General features: G+C 32.4%; 2 protein-coding genes across 3 annotated transcripts; one reads left to right on the top strand and one right to left on the bottom strand.

Moving 5' to 3' along the window:
• Positions 1-5,076: 5,076 nt before the first annotated feature.
• Positions 5,077-6,942, top strand: LOC132744018 (riboflavin-binding protein-like). Its single transcript, XM_060732626.1, has 2 exons — positions 5,077-5,539; positions 6,300-6,942. The coding sequence occupies exons 1-2, from the start codon at positions 5,298-5,300 to the stop codon at positions 6,637-6,639; spliced, it is 582 nt and encodes a 193-aa protein (XP_060588609.1). The 5' UTR covers positions 5,077-5,297; the 3' UTR covers positions 6,640-6,942.
• Positions 6,943-7,499: 557 nt separating this feature from the next.
• LOC132744014 (phospholipid scramblase 1-like) lies at positions 7,500-17,472 on the bottom strand. Of its 2 annotated transcripts, none has more exons than XM_060732618.1 (10): positions 17,133-17,472; positions 14,807-14,889; positions 14,393-14,497; positions 14,022-14,099; positions 10,950-11,026; positions 10,302-10,429; positions 9,854-9,977; positions 9,274-9,376; positions 8,819-8,877; positions 7,500-8,097 (listed from the first exon to the last, which is right to left on the bottom strand). In XM_060732618.1, exons 2-10 carry the CDS (start codon positions 14,838-14,840, stop codon positions 8,038-8,040), a joined length of 768 nt encoding a protein of 255 aa, XP_060588601.1. In that variant the 5' UTR covers positions 14,841-14,889; positions 17,133-17,472; the 3' UTR covers positions 7,500-8,037. The 2 variants fall into 2 exon arrangements, with proteins under 2 accessions (XP_060588601.1, XP_060588602.1); XM_060732619.1 differs by having other exon boundaries at positions 17,011-17,147.
• Between the last annotated feature and the right edge of the window lie 878 nt (positions 17,473-18,350).

Below are 18,350 nucleotides of genomic sequence, written 5' to 3'. Positions count from 1 at the left end.
TATTGGTGATTTCCGCATTTTAAGTTTGTTAATAAATAGCTCTAAATATATATATATTCTAAGTTAAATTAATTTAACGTTCATTATATACAATAAAAAAAAAACGTTTAATGGCCTTTCATTACGACAACAATCAACACACAAATATAGTTCATTAGGTTTTCTCCATATCTTTAAATACGATCCCGGATCCCGGGCGTCCCGGATCCCGGCTAGTAATACATACACACTAAATACCGGAAAGGATAAAATGACCGGAAAAAAATAAAAAAAATGCACAGAACCAGATGTACACTTAATATGTTAATTAACCAAACGAAAACTTACTACAGAGAAAACAGGTGAAATCGCTAAATCAGAAGTCAGTGTAAATATGATTTATTGAAAAGAATTTATAAAGACAAACATTTTAATCATCATTATATCTTTCGCTCAAAAAAAAATACTTGCTGATTTTTAAAAATGGCGTGAAAATTGAAGGTTTTTGACGCTATGTAAGATTAAATTTGATTGGCTAAATAATTTTGGATCCTAGCCCTGATAGATAAATTTTGTAGAAAGCTGGAAGCCAAGCTTCGATTAAATTTTTGGATGGCTTCGGAGTTTTAGGTTGTTTCTCAGTAAAATCCTACCGTAATACCGGCTCGCCGTGGCGAGCCGGCAAAAGGAGAATGCAAACAAATTTCTTGCCCAGTTTAAGCTGTACTTCACGTAAATTTTGACTGAAAATAACCACACTATCCAATTTTTTTGAAAATTTTAGTAACGTCATCAGCCGTTCGCCACTTTTTAATGATTAATATGATTCAACATTGTGATGTATTGTATATATGACATGCTTGGAATGAGACAATAAACTATTAAACTTCTTTTTTTATCTACTATTGCTATATCATTTATTTTGTTATATTTTGATATCAATGTCATGCTGAACATGTCATACATGTATATTTAAGAATTTCCTATTGAACAGATTAGTATGTACATTTAGCCATGCAATTATAAGTATATATACATGTATATTGTACCGTAAGATAAAGGGAATGGATTGAAAAAAATCCCATATGTAAAACGTATTTTCCCTTTTCGCTGATATTTAAAACTTTAAAACAGAAATACCTTAAAAAGTGTATTTATGTATATACCATTCATTACATTTAAGCTGTATATATAGTGGAATAATGATTATATATATTAGTTATTATAGGAAAACCAACAAATGTAAACATGTATATATCAATTCGCTAAACAGGCAACATCTTAAAAAAAATGCTAGTTTGAATTTGTTGTAGCTTTCGGTCTTTTGGCCTTCTTCACCAGCATTTACTATACATCAAGAATTATATATGTACAAGAATAATATATAGATGTTTTTATATTACAGTAATTATATTATACATCACAGTTCACGAAAATTAGGCTTTTACCATTTACAATAATATCACGGAGGAGAATCACTCCGTTCGTTACCCAAACAAACTAGATGGCGGATGCGGCCGAAAAATAGGTTTTTCCCTTTTTTCTCTCTGAAATTCGTGGTATTCTAGTGTGAAGGTATATATGATAACTTTCTTCACAATTTTCCGGGCACACATGATTTTATTTAATGATTTTTTATCCCGTACTTCACCTGAAATGCGCGTCACCAGATTCGAAGCGAGAGCATTTTCCACCGGTTTGATCGTGGTAACGTACGGCCTTTTCTCTAAAATTCTCTGTTTCTTTTACATATATGTATATAAACTGAAACCACTGACTTTAAAAAGTTGTAATATGTCGTTATCTAAGAATTCATGCCCATTCTGGCTAGAATAACCGCTTTAATTTTAATATCGGGGCATTTTTCGGAAATGATAACGTATGGCGCAAAAAATATAAGTGATAACGTACGGCGCATTTTTTCTGCTTAATGGAATTTCTATATAATAGAAAAGCTATGTTTACCAGACATAAGAGGATGTGTAGAACCAAATAAAGAAACTGAATATTATTTAGTGTTTGCATAATAATATCTTTCATGTGTTTTGTGACGAATGGAAATATCCGATCCGGGGTCGCTTTCGCATAGGGCTGTAACGAGGCTTGCGAACTTACATCCTTTGTGCAGGTGCCCGAGAGATGGATATTTAAATCCATACGTAATCACGAGTGATATGTTTTCTTGCATATCAAACTCGAATATAGAGCAGCATACCCCATGGTAGTAAGCAAGTCTACAAGATATAATTAGCCACGCCTTTAATATGAAATATCGTTACTGTATATATGTTTACTTGATGTTTGATAGATTGTGAGTCTATACTTGGATGCAACACATATAATAAAATATATAAACCATCCTTCGGGTCTTGTTTAGTTTGTGTGCTAGTAAGCCATCCAAATAGAAAATATAAATGTTACACCCACCTTTGGTGGTTTGTACATTATTTCCAATTGCAATTTTTCGGCTCTTTCCGTCAGTCTTCGGATAAGAACCTCGAACACAATAGTATGAATACACAGAAGTCTTACCTATGCTAAGAAACTAAACATGTTAACAAGTAGGAATTTAATGCTGAGAGTTGTCAGGTTTAAAGGTCCACCTAAAATGACTGAATTCACACATACAAAAGTAAACATTTTATATATTTATTATTATGCATGGTTGAAGAAACCGAAGGTTCAAAATGCAAACCTGTTGACATTAAGTCGGGTTTGTTTGAAATTGTACATCACTGGACATTTTTCAATAAAAAAGTGTTGTAAGAAATATTTCCAATCAATCATAATTGTACCGAAACATACCTTTTTTACTTTGGATGTCAAATATATACATTCTTTTTACATTGCAAACTCTGTTTTTGTTCTCAACTGAAACCACGTGGTAGAAGTAATGTTTCCGAGGTTATTATAGATAAAGCCGAGGACGTTCCGATTGCATTATTTTAGATTTAGTGTCCAACTTTATTTTTCATCCAATGAAAACGCTGTATTTCTTGAAAATAATGAAGAACAAAAGTCGATACTATAGCGAATTCCGTTCAAAGTCATGGTACTTCATCGAACCGCTAAGTGATGTAATAAAGTGAGTGATTATGAGGCCAAATAAAGTTCGACACTAAGTATGTTAGTATTCAACCGAAGCTGTTTTACAGAAATTAGACACATGCTCCTGTCGATATCGCTCCCGAAGAAGTTTCTTATTTCTTCAGAACAGCACGGATGGACACTAACATACAAAGTGTCGTCAAAAGTTAAAAACCTGGGGCAAAAAATAAATTGTATATTTTTGGTCCCAGTAAAAACTAAACTTTTATAATATTCACAATTAAGATATTTTGCATAATTAAACACAAATATTTCCTATGTTAAAGTATCTAAAACAATTAAGAGTGACACTAATGACTTCAGGTGATTTGTAGAATTCATTTTACAGCGACCAGCCTTCAGCAAAAAATAAAATCGCCAAATAATTTACGAAAAAGTACCCTGTTCTCCTGAGGTTGAGGGACAGGATTTACATACATTTGTATAAATTAAAAAAATATTCAAGCTTCTTTAGATATCATGTGTTCTTTGTTCATAATGTCTAAGAAAGATGTTTTTCTGTGTTGATGACAAAAAAATCACCACCTAAAAATGTTATGTAAAGTTCCTCTATGTATGCCAGTTTAGGTCTTAGCCCCACGATATTTACGAGAAAACAAGTTAGGCGTATAACAAATGTGAATTATTCTTAATTATTTTGAAGAAAAATAGAGATATAGAAATGGGCTCCCTTCGTCTGTCTGTCCGTTCGACACACCTCATGTCCGGTCCGTAACTCGGCCACATATCAAGGGATTCTTTAATAGCTTGGCACAAATGTTCACAATAATAAGCCGACGCGCCACTCACAACACCCAGACCCCCTACCTCAAGGTCAAGGTCACATTTTGAGATCAAAGGTCAACATTGTCTAATTGAGCGTATATTTTCTGTCCAGCCCATTGCTCTTTCATCCATCAGGGCATTTTGAAAGAACTTCGCAAAATGTTCACAATGAAAACAGATGTGTTTTGCGCAGCACCCTGAACCCTACCTCCAAGGTCAAGGTCAAACTTGAAAATCTAATGCTTACATTGTCTAATAGAGGGTATATTTTATGTCTGGTCCATAACTTATTATAAAATGAATTGGCACAAATGCTCATAATAAGAAAAAGTGTCATGCGCAAGACCCAGATCACGATTAAAGTCAAGGTCTCACACATAAAGGTTCAAGCTTAAGATTGTTTGTTAAAGGGTATGTTCTTTGTCCGGTCTACAACTTTTGAATTTTTTCAAGTATGCACACATATTCACCATATTAAGACATTGTATCATACGCAACACTCATACCCCTACAACCATACTTTACACTGAGAGGTCAAAGCATAACATGGTCAATATTTTCCTTGTTCGGGACTAACTCCGAAAGTATTAGAGACATTACAAATAGATAACAGTTGGTGCACTGCAAAAGAACCATAACTGCTTAAATTATCCCCCTTAATGTACTAATAATCACTGATAAAATGTATTTTTACTGACACATGCATACACAGGGGTTATTTCGTGATATTTCTACAATGAATTTATTGCTACATGTGCAGTGAAAAAGATTTTGCATTATAAGTCCTGATCCATTTGCCCTTAAGCGGAGGACGTTGTTAACTTTGTTACCAATTCTTATTACAACAATATCAACACCCCTCCCCACACAAACCCATTCTGATATTACTTCGTGAAACCAATTATATATGCATAAATAACAAGTTCTAAAATGTTAATCTAAATTAGTCATGGATAATGCATGTACCAGATGAGTACTCCTTGAATTATATGATGCAGTTTTAAATTATTTACTAAAGCCCAGCAGTAATCCAAATATTAATTGACCAGTGTTTACTTATAAGCAGGAAAAGTGTTAAAAATTCAAAGGCAAAATATTGTAGATGAAATTATAGTTCTTGCGCTAAGCATTTGATATTGTACAGTGCTATCAGCCTACTTGATTACTATATTGTATTGATTTTACTATATTGATCGCGTTCTGTCTTTAGAAGGCTTCTAACCTCTAAGAGATATGCCTCAGCTTGGTGAAACTTCTATTGATAAAATGCTAAAATAAATAATAATCTACAGACTATAGTGTTTTATTTGCTCAACCCTATATGGATCTATAGATTCAGCACAAATTATGAGAGTGTATTTAATTAGGAGCTTTTTAATTGAGAAATGAACATTAAGTATAGAACAGGACACTTGCTAATGTTCGAAGATTCATGATAATTAAGGATGTGTATATATGCATGGATCGATGTTCTCATAGTTATGTGTTGTTATGTTACTATAGGCAGCGGATTTGATCCCGACTCGCTGGATTTTTGTTCATTTTTTAACAACAGAGCACCGTCACCACAACCTAGTCTCAGGAATTGCACGTGGTTCAAGAAGAACAGTTGCTGCAAACAAGAAGAGATAGAGGCGACCTTTGGTACAGTGAAACCTCTACCTGGCAGTTCTCCTGGATGTCAGAGGTAAGTTATTTTATGACAACCTTTTCAGGTAGGCTGTACTTTCTGGATTCTATTAAACGTCTACCAGGATGTTCTTCGGAATGTTAAAGGTGAGTTGTGCAACAATGATTCTATGAAAGGTACACCAGTCAGTTGTCCGGAATGTACAGAATTTAGTTATTGTATGAAACCCCTGCCAGACAGCTATCCGTAATGTCTTCAACAGTGTTTTGTAATCAGTTGTTAGGAATGTCATATATAACAATTTGCAAGGTGATACCCAACAGGAATGTTAGTGGTAGTGTATAACAATTTGCATACACTACCACTAACATTTCTGTTGGTTTCATGTTATTATAATGACATTCCTAACAACTGGTTACAACACACTGTTTAAGAAATCAACTCTTAAATAACGGATAGCTGCCTGGCACGGGTTTCATACAGTAACTTAATTTTGACATTCCTCTGGCTTTCAATTTGCCGGAATGTCAGAAGTAAGTTATGTAACATTTTTTTTAAATGAAAATCCCGCCTGTCAGTTATACGGAATATAAGTCAGAAGTAAGTTATGCAACATTGTTCAATTGAAACTCATGTCAGGTAAATTCAAGGGACAGAATAAAAGTTAGATTTTTAATAATGATTTTGTCTATTGAACTATTAATTCAAGGTTTCAAGTTTTTCACTTTTATTGTTTATCACTTTTGTATTTTTTTTTTCATTTTATTTCAAATTTGCATGTATCTTAACAGTTAAGTATGTTATTTTATATCTACAGGTATACGAATTTCCTTATGTGCTATATCTGCGCCCCGAATCAGAACTTGTTTTATGGACAGGAGAAACTGACTGTATGTGAGGAATTCTGTAACGCCTGGTACTCGGCTTGTTCATCTGCTATATTGAAGGGATCAGTCATTGGCGACTTATATACCAACGGACGAGAATTCTGTGAGAAGAGAAACTTTATGTGTGAACCAATGGCAAATAAAAACTGTTTTATACAGTTGTCTGACTATGCATTGAACCATGGGTCCGGGGCTAGCCGAGTTTCCTCGTTACCCGCCGTCTTGGGCTCGATGATTTTTATTTACAAAGTGGTCATGAAAACCTTTTAACCTGTTAATGTAATTTTGGTAACTGCTGAACTGATATAGGCTGAAGACAACGATTCAATAGGAAGTTTCTAGTGTGTTTTACTGAAAAATCTGCACTGCTTATGATTTTAATACTCATTCACTTAAAAATGCAGTCAAGATTGGTCAAGTGAAAAAGACCGAAAAACAAGTGATTTTTCAAGCATGTATATATATTAATCGCCAAATATATTGTAGGGAACAGATGTATGCCGAATGTAATTATGGCTAAAATATACGAATGTGCTAAACACGTGATTTACAAAATAAAAAATAAATAAAGAATCAGGACTTGTTATCCAATGTTTATAATTTTTGTTTGAGAATTTTATAAGCAGCAGTATTATACAAATAAATGTGTTTGCCTCATTATGCTTAAGAAATGTTTTAATCTAATTTATCGGCAGCATTTTATTTTCGGTGTTCTGTCATAGTTTTCAAAAAGTTACTTATTGTTCTGTTCTGTTCTTATTGGAAACTTCCTGAACCATATTTTTCATCAATTAATACAATTATAGTGATTTAGTATTTTGAATGGATGACAAAATACTAAATACGGTAAACTTTGTTTACAATTTGCAAATTTTGTGAGAATTGATTTCACCGCACTACATGCTTCATGTGATAAACATCTAACATTCTCTTAAACCATTATTTAAACGTTATAAAACTTATGTTTGCTCGTTATAAAGAAGGGAAAATTGACCTATTTCTTTTACATTATTCATCAAATGTAGTGAATATGTATATATTAATGCATGCAATTTATTATTCATATAGGAAAAACCAAACAACAGTAATTACTTATAGATAATTAAAACAATAATAACAGCAACAGCAACAACAAAACAACAAACTGCACAAGAAAACAACGGTATTTAAAAGCTATTTCAAACAAATATTTCATTTTCAATACGAAAAATAAATATATCATTTTCAACACGAAAAATAACTATCATTGACCATTTAAAACAATTATGGTCAAATATGAATATCATAGGACTTCAAAGACATATCTGAATCAATGGTAAAATAACTTAAGGACCAGTATATCACATGTAAGTTTCTATGTACATAAGTGCACGTTGAGATATTGTAATATATGATATATACCATAAATAATGATAATGTATATCCGGACACACGTACGTGACATTAAACAGTCAATTTAGAATAAACAAATAAAACTCGACTATGTATGATTCACTTTTTGGCACTGGTATATTTTGGTTTAATTACGCGACTTAAAACATTTCAATAGTAAGATATTAGCATTGCACTGTCCAACTATACATGAAAACTATATTGTCTGAAATCATATCACAATTAACATCAGATAATTCGTCTATAAAGGAACAATATTATCAATTTCTGTTTGCCTCAGTAAATTCCACCACCATTATTGTTGTTTTTCTTCTGTTGTTCAAATATGTAAAATTCCTGCGAAAAAGAGAAAAGAAACACTGGTGTTGTTGTATAGAGATATAAACTCAATCAGTTCAATTTATGAATTAAACTGCTCGTTAGGCAAAGGGTTATATACCTTAAGTAGTTGCGAAATGCTTGCTTGTGTACAGATGAAATTCGTTTGATTTAAGTGTGATGTATTGACCTGAAAGTCAAAAAACTATAGGCAAGTGCTTAAACGATCGGCAAATGCTTAAACTATTGGCAAGTGCTTAAACTATAGGCAAGTGCTTAAACTATAGGCAAGTGCTTAAACTATAGGCAAGTGCTTAAACTATAGGCAAATGCTTAAACTATTGGCAAATGCTTAAACTATAGGCAAATACTTAAACTGTAGGCAAATGCTTAAATTATAGGCAAGTGCTTAAACAATAGGCAAATGCTTAAACTATAGGCAATTGCTTAAACTATAGGCAAATGCTTAAACAATAGGCAAGTGCTCAAGGCAAGTGCTTAAGGTATTGGTATGTGCTTAAACTATTGGCAAGTGCTTGCACAAAACGCACAAATAGACGTTTTATGGTATAGTTACCGCTCTCTTCAAAACATGTAATAATTTGGCCAAATTCTAATGTCTGACTTCGCAAAGATTAGAGGCGCATGATTTATAATCGACGGCAAATATTATTAAGGGCTTTATACTTAATATTTTTGTATACGTAGCAAGACTATTTAAAAAAAAAGAGTAACTTACGGTCAAGAAAACAGCCCCCAATAATAAAACCTTACACTCTACTGTCATATCAGCTGGAACTGTAATATAGAATGCATATTCATTCTTAAAGTCTTATACGGGTATATTTTTTTACAAACATGTATTGTTTAAGAAATATTGTATCACCAAGGATGTCGTCGCTAAATAAAATCACTGTTTGGAGTTCAGATGCAAGGAATTATATCAGTAGGGCGTAGCAAAATACTACTTTGTTTACATTTTGCTTCTTTTATGACAAATTATTTCACATTAATCACTACTTACTTCAGGTAACAAGCATGTACCATTTCTCTAACACCATTATTTGAACATCTAAAATTTCACGTTTGCCCTTTCTAAAGAAGTAAAAATTTATTTGTTTCTGAGGCATAATGTGCCTTTAATGAATTTTAATGAAATATTGTTATACAAATTAATGTATAAGATTAACTTACAACTTAAACAGAACTGGTCCGCCTTGGTGAACGTTTCTACACAACAACCCCTCCATTGTTTGGCGATATTTCCCACACGTGTTTGTAACGATGGATCAGTTATCTTAAAATAGGAACAAATGGTAATATACTAACGTTCATGAAAATTAAATGAAAAATTCACATTTGGAAACCGTCTGATGTTTAAAGTTTGCAAAATTTAAATCAATTTGTTATATACATGAAGGTTATTTAAAAAGAACTTTGCGTTTTATTAAAAGAACTCCACTGAGGTCTAAGGTCTAGAAACATAAAATTTTAAAACCTTGCAAGACTTAGTATCATTTGAGTGAAGCACGTTTTTCATTTTGGGGTCATTTTGCACAATAAAATAATTATTCTGGAAAAACGGGTTAAAAGAATGACCTGACAATTTTCACACACGTTATTGGTCCAGAGCTTCATCAATTGGTACACAAATCTTTGGAAAATATTTCCAGTCCCATCATGTCAAAAACCTCAGTGGAATTTGAATAAAATTTCACAGTATACTAGTATATGAGAACTTGTACTAATGTTCTTGTTGTAATGAAATATTTACAGGAAACTCGATATCATCTGTACATCCACAAACACATTGAAATGGACAACATGGCCCCCACAGTGTGAACATATGCTGGTTGTTAGAGTCATATACCTTCATATGTGCCTTACATTTAGAATCTCTGAAATGTTCAATGTACTTTGAACTTTGACGTACATATTGCTAACACTGCACAGTAGCTTCATTTATATATGTAGCACTGTTAGATAGAATGTTGTGTATCATTCAAATACTGAATTTACTGATGATCAAATATGAGGTGTGCATTATTATACGATTATAGTACAAAGAAACGACGAAACAACATTGAAATGCTAATCCAACTTTTCCATATACATAAAAGCTACAATATAATAATGTGATAATAAAAATGGAAGAAGAAAAATCCTTTAAAACACATTATACGAAAATATATAAAGAAATTATCGGCATTCCAAGAACTGACCCTGTTTTGACGTAGCCTAGGGGTCTGCCAATTGGGGATTCAACCGTGAACTGCATGCTGCAACAACCGTCGGCACACCAACAACAACCCGTGCAACACTTAAACTCTCGTCGATATTGTATCACCTCCTGAACAAATAAGTAAAAGAACACGTATATGTAAAATACTTGCTTTAACTAATAACCTTTTAAGTGTGATTGCTAGATTAATCTTCATATCAGCTGAAGTTTAGAATGTCACTATTTCTTATTCCTCCAAATAATGAAATTGTTTGTCATGGAAACGTTAATTATTTAAAGTATTGCGCCTCCATATGAGAAAGATGAATCCTACAAGATAAATTTCTGAAAAATTATCATTAGTTTTAGAAATGTTTCACTATGAACAATCCGGGCATTATGCAAAAAAAAAGACACAATTTTCTGTTTATATCAGTAAAGTTCTACTGCGTTACTTACGAAGTAAGAGAAATTTCTACATGTTTAAGCAAGTTACGGTATAAAATTTTATATTGTAAAGACTTAGAGCTATGTTAAATTACTTAACAACATTTTAGACATCAGAGAAATTTGTAAGTTTTTATACAAAAATATCACAAATCTGGAATCGTGCTTATTAGTGATAATTAGATTAATATTACTGATATACCTGAGAGTTATTGTCAGTAACGTGGAGGGTCATACCTCGGTTGAAAGGAAAGAAACAACGTTCACACAAACTCGACTCTGAAAAAATAACAAATTTAATGGTTTGTTGCTTATTGAAATATGAGAATGTTACATGACACTATAGGTAGTTACGATAAACATTAATTTTGTCATTTGAACTCGATTTTTAGTGATTATGTGAAGATTATTATGCATATGCAAGGTCAATGTTATTTATGAGTGAAGATCAAGGTCTGTCTGGTTAACTCGAAGGTCTATCCTAAAAATATTATTATGTTCAAGTTTGAAGACAATCAATTAGAAAATAACAAAGTTATCTAATAGCAAAAATCAGGGGAAAAAAATAAGCAAAATTTAGACATTTGACCTTGGAGGTCAAGGTCATTTATGAAAGAAGGACACATTTAGGCTTGTCTTCTTCCCAAGGTTGTTGTGGCCAAGTATGAAGACAAAACATAAAGAAGATTAAAAGTAATGATCACAGTTAAAGTTTGCTGACGGAAACGTCAACACCGACATGACTGTAACAATACCTCTATTCTTTTAATTATTTTTTTTTTATTTTATCTATTTTTTATTATATTTTTTTTAAAAGTCGAGCTTAACATGTTGTTTTCTTTAAAATCAGTCATTATAATTAATTTTTTATTAAAAAGAGAGAAAAAAATAAGAAATTGTATCAAGTATTTTTAAAATCACATTTTTTTCCGTATATTTTTCGTAATTATTTTTTGTTTTTATCATCAAAAATATAATTACCTTAAAATACATATTAAAACTGCATTTAAGGAACACAATTAATACAAGAATGAAAAGAAAGAACTTATTGCTAAGTTTTAACTGCCAAAATTCAAGTAATATAAAGTAAATTATAATTTTCATATTTTTGGCGGCCATCTTGGACGCCATCTGGAATTTCTTAGTCCGCCAGCACTTTCGGGGAAAATGAAATTCAATTTCGTAATCTAGGCACTCAACCGAACATTTTGGTATTTGAAAGCCTCTGTTTATGATCGGGGACCAGTTAGGTGTTCCTAAGCTTAACACATTTGCAGCACTATAGGTAGTTACGATAAACATTAATTTTGTCATTTGAACTCGATTTTTGGTGATTATGTGAAGATTTTCATGCATATCGTCGCCCTATTCTAAAAATGGTGTATCTACAATTTCCTCTTTTTTGGGAAAAAGGGGTTAAAGGTTCAAGACTTTGTAACTTTTATTTAATAACTCCTAACAGTGTGGACTTCTGGATTGGTATTATTTATGTCAACATGTGATGAAAGCACTTTGTTATATACCTTTATAATTTGCAGTAATTGAGAAAATAAAAAAAAATATTTGGAGATAGACCAAAAATGTTTATTTTTAGATAAAAAAATACTCTAAAAATGAGTTTGCGGAGATATGACAAAGTAAGGCTAAAATTGTAAATACTTTTTGAGTTAGCATTTTTTAAGAGTAATAATTTTACTATAGAATATTAGTAGATTTTTACATTCTAAAGAACATTTTCAGCCAGAGTGGTTGAACCGCTGACACTGAATCACTTTATCTTTGTAAATTACTATGTCAAAGTTTAAATTCATTCAAGTGATCTCCAACCTGGGCCTTTCTCGATAAAAACAATATAAAAGGATGCCATAAAAAAGAAAAACAAACATTTCACAAAATTTTTAATCAATGAACTTGCTAAAGCAAACTGACATATTTTGTACCATTATGAAGAATGAAATCATTGTAGCCATCTCTAATATTGTGATTAAAAGAATACATGTACATATACAAATTATATTACCAAGAACACTTTTTTTAATTCACACAATTAAAGTCAATATCACATGCATTCAAAGTCTCAAGTATTGTTTGTGGTTTAATATCAACGTATGAAAAATATCTGCTCAAGTTCTAAACAATCTTTCAAGATTGCAAAATCGTCGTTTTCAAGATTTTACATCCAGTGAATTTTGCGATCTCCCATATTGGTGTTTGTCCCACAAAGTAGATACTGGACATTCCATGAACAGGCTAAATCAAACCGAGCCGGCAACATTTTAGATCATGCCGTATTGTGCTTTAAGAATTCTGCTGTTATCTAATAAATATAATCATTGAAGACCCGGAGAACACTGAAACTCGCATGCATTTTAAAATCTATGTTTTGACAAGACAGTGGTATTCCGATCTTATTGGAATGTTAAATATCTAAATCTTTTGTGAATATTTTAAGACTCGAAACAATGATTTATCTGAAACTGATGGCAAGTCAAAATTTCCCCACAGACTTGATTTTGTTGATATAAAATTCCATAGTTTTGTGGAAGTTCTGCTAACTGCTGTCACAAGTTCTTAGAGACAACATTTCTGTAAGGACAACGTCTAATAATATAAGTAAGTCTGACCTGAAATGGACAAAATATTAACATTAACAATTAAACAACAACAATGTTCGATACTCCAAATAGTTCGTACGAATATCCGAATATAGTTATCCGAAATTATGTGATTGTCAAACTTTGAGAAATATATATAAAAGAATGATAATACGATGAAACAAATACTAATACAAAATATAAATTCACTTATAAAACGTATAGAAGCTAAAATATATTACTTACTTTCTTCAGAAATCATTTTTTAACTGTTTCTTTCCTAGTAAGCTGGCTGATTTAGATACGATTGTTGTTGTTATCACTGGAGTTAGAACAATTATATTGTCAGGCCCCTTCAGGTCACATGACATATATTTTATAACTTGATTGGCTGGCACGAAAGATTAGCCTAAAAGTGTTACATGAGTTGGAGATACGACGAAAAAAGGCTAACAGCAAAGCTTTCCATTGGACATCGAACAAAATACAGACGCTATATCTACAAAAGTATGACGTAAATCTTCACATGTTTTGTTTTGGAGATAGAACAAACTAATACTAGAATAAATGTGCAGTTATCTCATTTTTGGTAAAAATGGAGTTAGGACATTTTTAGAATAAGGCGACGATATGCAAAAGTTCGAAGTTCGTATTTTAAGCTTAAGACGATAAGGTGTTACCTTCCTGAACAAAGAAGATTTGCTGGCCCTGATTATTTAACACCTCGTATCTATTTCTTGTTTCAAATCCGGTCAGGACTGAAAATAAACGCATACCAATAATTAGAGAATTTATGAATTTAGTTTTATAATTGAAAAATGAAGGCATTGTGAAATAAATAATGAATTATATTTCGACGTTAAACAACAGAGACATGTTGTTTATAGATAGGTACGTTTAGTCGTTCTTTATAAAATAACCACTATATAATAAACTGGAATCTACTGGAATCTCGTAAGATGATTACATTTACTTCAAAGTCTTGAAGCGTCAGTTTTGATTCAACGCCTTTCATGTATTAAAACATTTTCCCCTTTTTTTATTAACTCACCTTCTAAAGCCTCTAGTCTCTGTTTTATTATAATTTGGTCAAGTCCGGCCAAATATTGTAAACTAGGAGGGAGTCCACTCACTGGCTGGGAGAAGCCCATCTGCACTATAATATACCATCAAACAGACGTAAAATTAGTAACTTCGCAAAATTAATGCATTAATTCTTGTTTTCCTGTATAATAAAACTTCCGTAACCTTAATTATTAATGGTTAAATTTAAAATGCATTCGAATATGATTGTTTTATTTTAAATCACGTTTGGATATGGTCACGGTTGATTTAAACGAACTTTAAAACTCGAACTTTAATACGAATTATAACTTTGTTCTTCATTGATCTATATACACGGGTATTTTACAAATAGGGGCGAACTGAAATAAAGAAAACAACAGAAACTAGATGTTAAACTTACTTTTCTGAGGTTGATTTAATATTGTTGATGTCATTCTTGATTTGTTTTTAATTGAGCCTAGCAACAATAAGATGTCAACTTATCTGAAAATATATACAGTAACTTTAAATCAAATAGCGAAAACAAATAACAAATAAAAGGTATTTTTGTTCTGCTTATGACGAGCAAAGTTTTGAACGTTGCTTAATTAGGCTCTCATGAAGCTTCTCACTATAAAAGAAGTTATTTAAAGTATTTAAAGTATGAGCAAGACGTGTTCAATGCTCTTTTGTATTTTCGTTATTGGGACTATGGAAGTTTCTGGTGACATATGAGAAAACATAGTCTTGGTCTGGGTAGGACTTGAATCCACTTTCCCTGGGTTAAGTGACAGAGAAGTTTAACATAACATAAGAAAAGATAACATAACATAATATTCAGATAAGTTTTTTCAATCGTATGCGAACAGCACATTGAATTAACAATTTACCAATAAACCTGCAACCCTAATTGTTCATCAGTTTTTTTAACAATTGTGTTTCCTTACAATTTTCCAGTATCAACTGTTGGTCAATCACCATTATAACAGTTAATCTTTGAAATGCAAAGTCAATTCAGCCAACTTGACAATGAAAAATTAAGTCTAATGTCATTTTAACTGTAATAATGAAAGTTATAGCATCTTTTCACAAAGGACATATACTAACATTATGTTTTGGGTAAGTGAAACATAAAGTAACCTATAGCGAGCCCTTCTGTACTTTGATTTGAACTTTGGCCCTCTGGTAAGAAATTTTTAATACATAAATGGATAATTAAAGATGTTAAATTTATGAAAAATCTATCAGTTGATTCATGAAGAGGAAATGTTTGGGAAAAACAAGTATTTTCTTTTAGTAGTGCCCTCAGTAGTAGTGTGTATCTCAGACCAAGTTGTTTAAGTGTGGATTTTAAAGCGAATGGTTGGCTCACATTGTATCTGGTAATTTGAGTTGGTTTTGGGTAGTCATAGATTTCGATTAATCTTTGCCATTTTTGGCTTTAGTTAGAGATTTTTCTGTTTTATATACATGTACTAGTACTAAAGACACTCTCTTAGAGACATAGATCACTTGTCTAAATTAAATAATGCACATTTTCCATGTTTTGTGATAAATGAATGACTTACCTGTAGTATTTTATGTTATTTGAAAATGGTACCAATTAAGATGGATTGGGGCCCTAGCAAAACATCCTTTTTATACCTCCGTATCAAATGATTCGGGGTTTAATGTTTTGGTATGTCTGTCTGTCTGTATTTTTGTCTGTCCCGAACCTTTAAAATAGCTCATTAAATACAAAATGTCATTGAAACTTGATATATACCTAAACGAGATCCACAATCCCCGCATCTTTTAATATTGTTCCGAAACTTATAGCTTGCTCATAAAATAGAAACACTTCTTTATACGAATTTTCAACTTTCATATCATATGTGCATGTGCCTCACTGAGTTCTACAACTCTACCTATTTTCAGGATACTATATGAAAATGCACATGATTTATTTGTTGACAGATAAAAAAAATATAAAAATGTTTGGTAAAAACCAAACATCACTATCATTCCGTTAACCGTTAGTTTCAGCCAAATTACAGTTATACAGTCATGCATGCTCTTTAAACCCACTACTATCTCATATATGTAGGGTATAAGATAAAATGCACTTTAATATATGACAATCAGTTTATTACAGTCGTTGAAATAATCATTCGTTTATACAGATCAAATAATAATGACATAATTTTATATGAAAGGTAAAGGTCAAGTTTTCCCGAGTACCGACGAAGTTTGATTGACCTGTTGTGACTAACTCAGGAGTGTGGCGTTAAAAAGACCCGTTTTGTTAGACATGATGCCTTCTGACCACCATCGGACGAACAGGTTAGAGGTGAAAAGACGCTGCTAATGTGTATATAGCAAATCCGCAGATATTCTGACTCGAGAGGGTTCGTCCCGGCGGTCAGTGTAAATAAACACACAAATACACCCATATATGTAATAAACAATACCAGAGACATACCAGTAAGCCTAGCTTTACTATATACAAGTTTTCTGTGTATCTTTCACTCACAATTATTAATGACAATTTGAACATATACATTGTACACTACAAACATTATTTACTGGCTAAACCATAAGCAGATATATTATGGTGCAAACATACCGAAGAAAACGTATACAGACCTGTACAAATTATAATATCAAATCACATACACAAAATATGTCTTTTCAGTTAAGATCAGTTTCGAAAGCTTTTAATAAATAATTATATTTCCAAATAAATATTTGTTCTAAAATTTACGTACTTTGACCACTGAGCTAGATTTTCCCCTACCACGTGATTGTATAAAGTAGCGTCAATGTGTGACTAACTGGACGAGATAATTTTATCTTGCATTGTATTATTATCATTGATTTCCCGCCATTAAACAATCATAATTACTTCGTTAATGTCCGGCAGATAACGACTTTAAGTGTCTATTGAAGGTCTTATATCTCTATTAGTGTAAAATGTTCGTCAAATAACGCCTCTTAAAGTGTTAAATGATCTAAATATTTCGTCATTTTTGGTGTCTAATGTTCGGCAGATTACGACCGTTTTCGTGTGTTATTTTTGGCAGATTACGCCTCGTTTAGTGTTAAATGTTCGGCAGATTACGCCTCTTTTAGTTTCTAATGTTCGACAGATTACGCCTCTTTTCGTGTTTAATGTTCGGCATATTACGCCTCTTTAAGTGTTAAATGTTCGGCAGATTACGCCTCTTTTAGTGTCTAATGTTCGACAGATTACGCCTCTTTTCATGTTTAATGTTCGGCAGATTACGTCTCTTTAAGTGTTAAATGTTCGGCAGATATTACGCCAGTTTTAGTGTTAAATGTTCGGCAGATTACGCCACTTCGTGTTTAATGTTCGGCAGATTACGCCTCTTTTAGTGTTAAATGTTCGGCAGATTACGCCTCTTCGTGTTTGATGTTCAGCAAATTACGCCTCTTTTAGTGTTAAATGGTCAGCAAATAACACCTCTTTGATTGTTAAATGTAGTCCGATCTTCAAGTATCTTATGTTCGGCAGATTTCGCCCCTTTGAATGTCTAAAACCCCAGTCACACTAGAGCTTACGATTACTTGCGACCACCGGCGACTTGTAAAACTGACGATCATCAGCGATTGTCTGCGACCGAACCATTTTTGCACAGATAAATTTACTTTTGCGAGTATCGTAAGACAAGTCATCATTGACAATCGCACGACAGGTCATAAGTAAACGCACGATGGTCTCAAGATTGCCTGGGATTACTTACGACTAACCGTGACATAACATGCGATCACCCACAACTTGTCGTACGACCATCACGCGATTACTAAAGACTACTTAAGATTATCAGTGACTAGTGGCAATTTGTAAAGACTGTCGTAAGATTGTCGCAATTCCGAACGATCATCGTGCGACAGCCTTAAGACCTTATAAGATCACTAGCGACCTATTTGATCGCAGAGAGGTTTTTCTGCAAGCTCAAAAACCT

Source organism: Ruditapes philippinarum, unplaced genomic scaffold, assembly GCF_026571515.1.
Source record: "Ruditapes philippinarum isolate M1 unplaced genomic scaffold, ASM2657151v2 ctg684_1_1_1_1, whole genome shotgun sequence".
NCBI lineage: Eukaryota > Metazoa > Mollusca > Bivalvia > Venerida > Veneridae > Ruditapes > Ruditapes philippinarum.
This window is presented reverse-complemented; position numbering and strand designations above follow the sequence as displayed.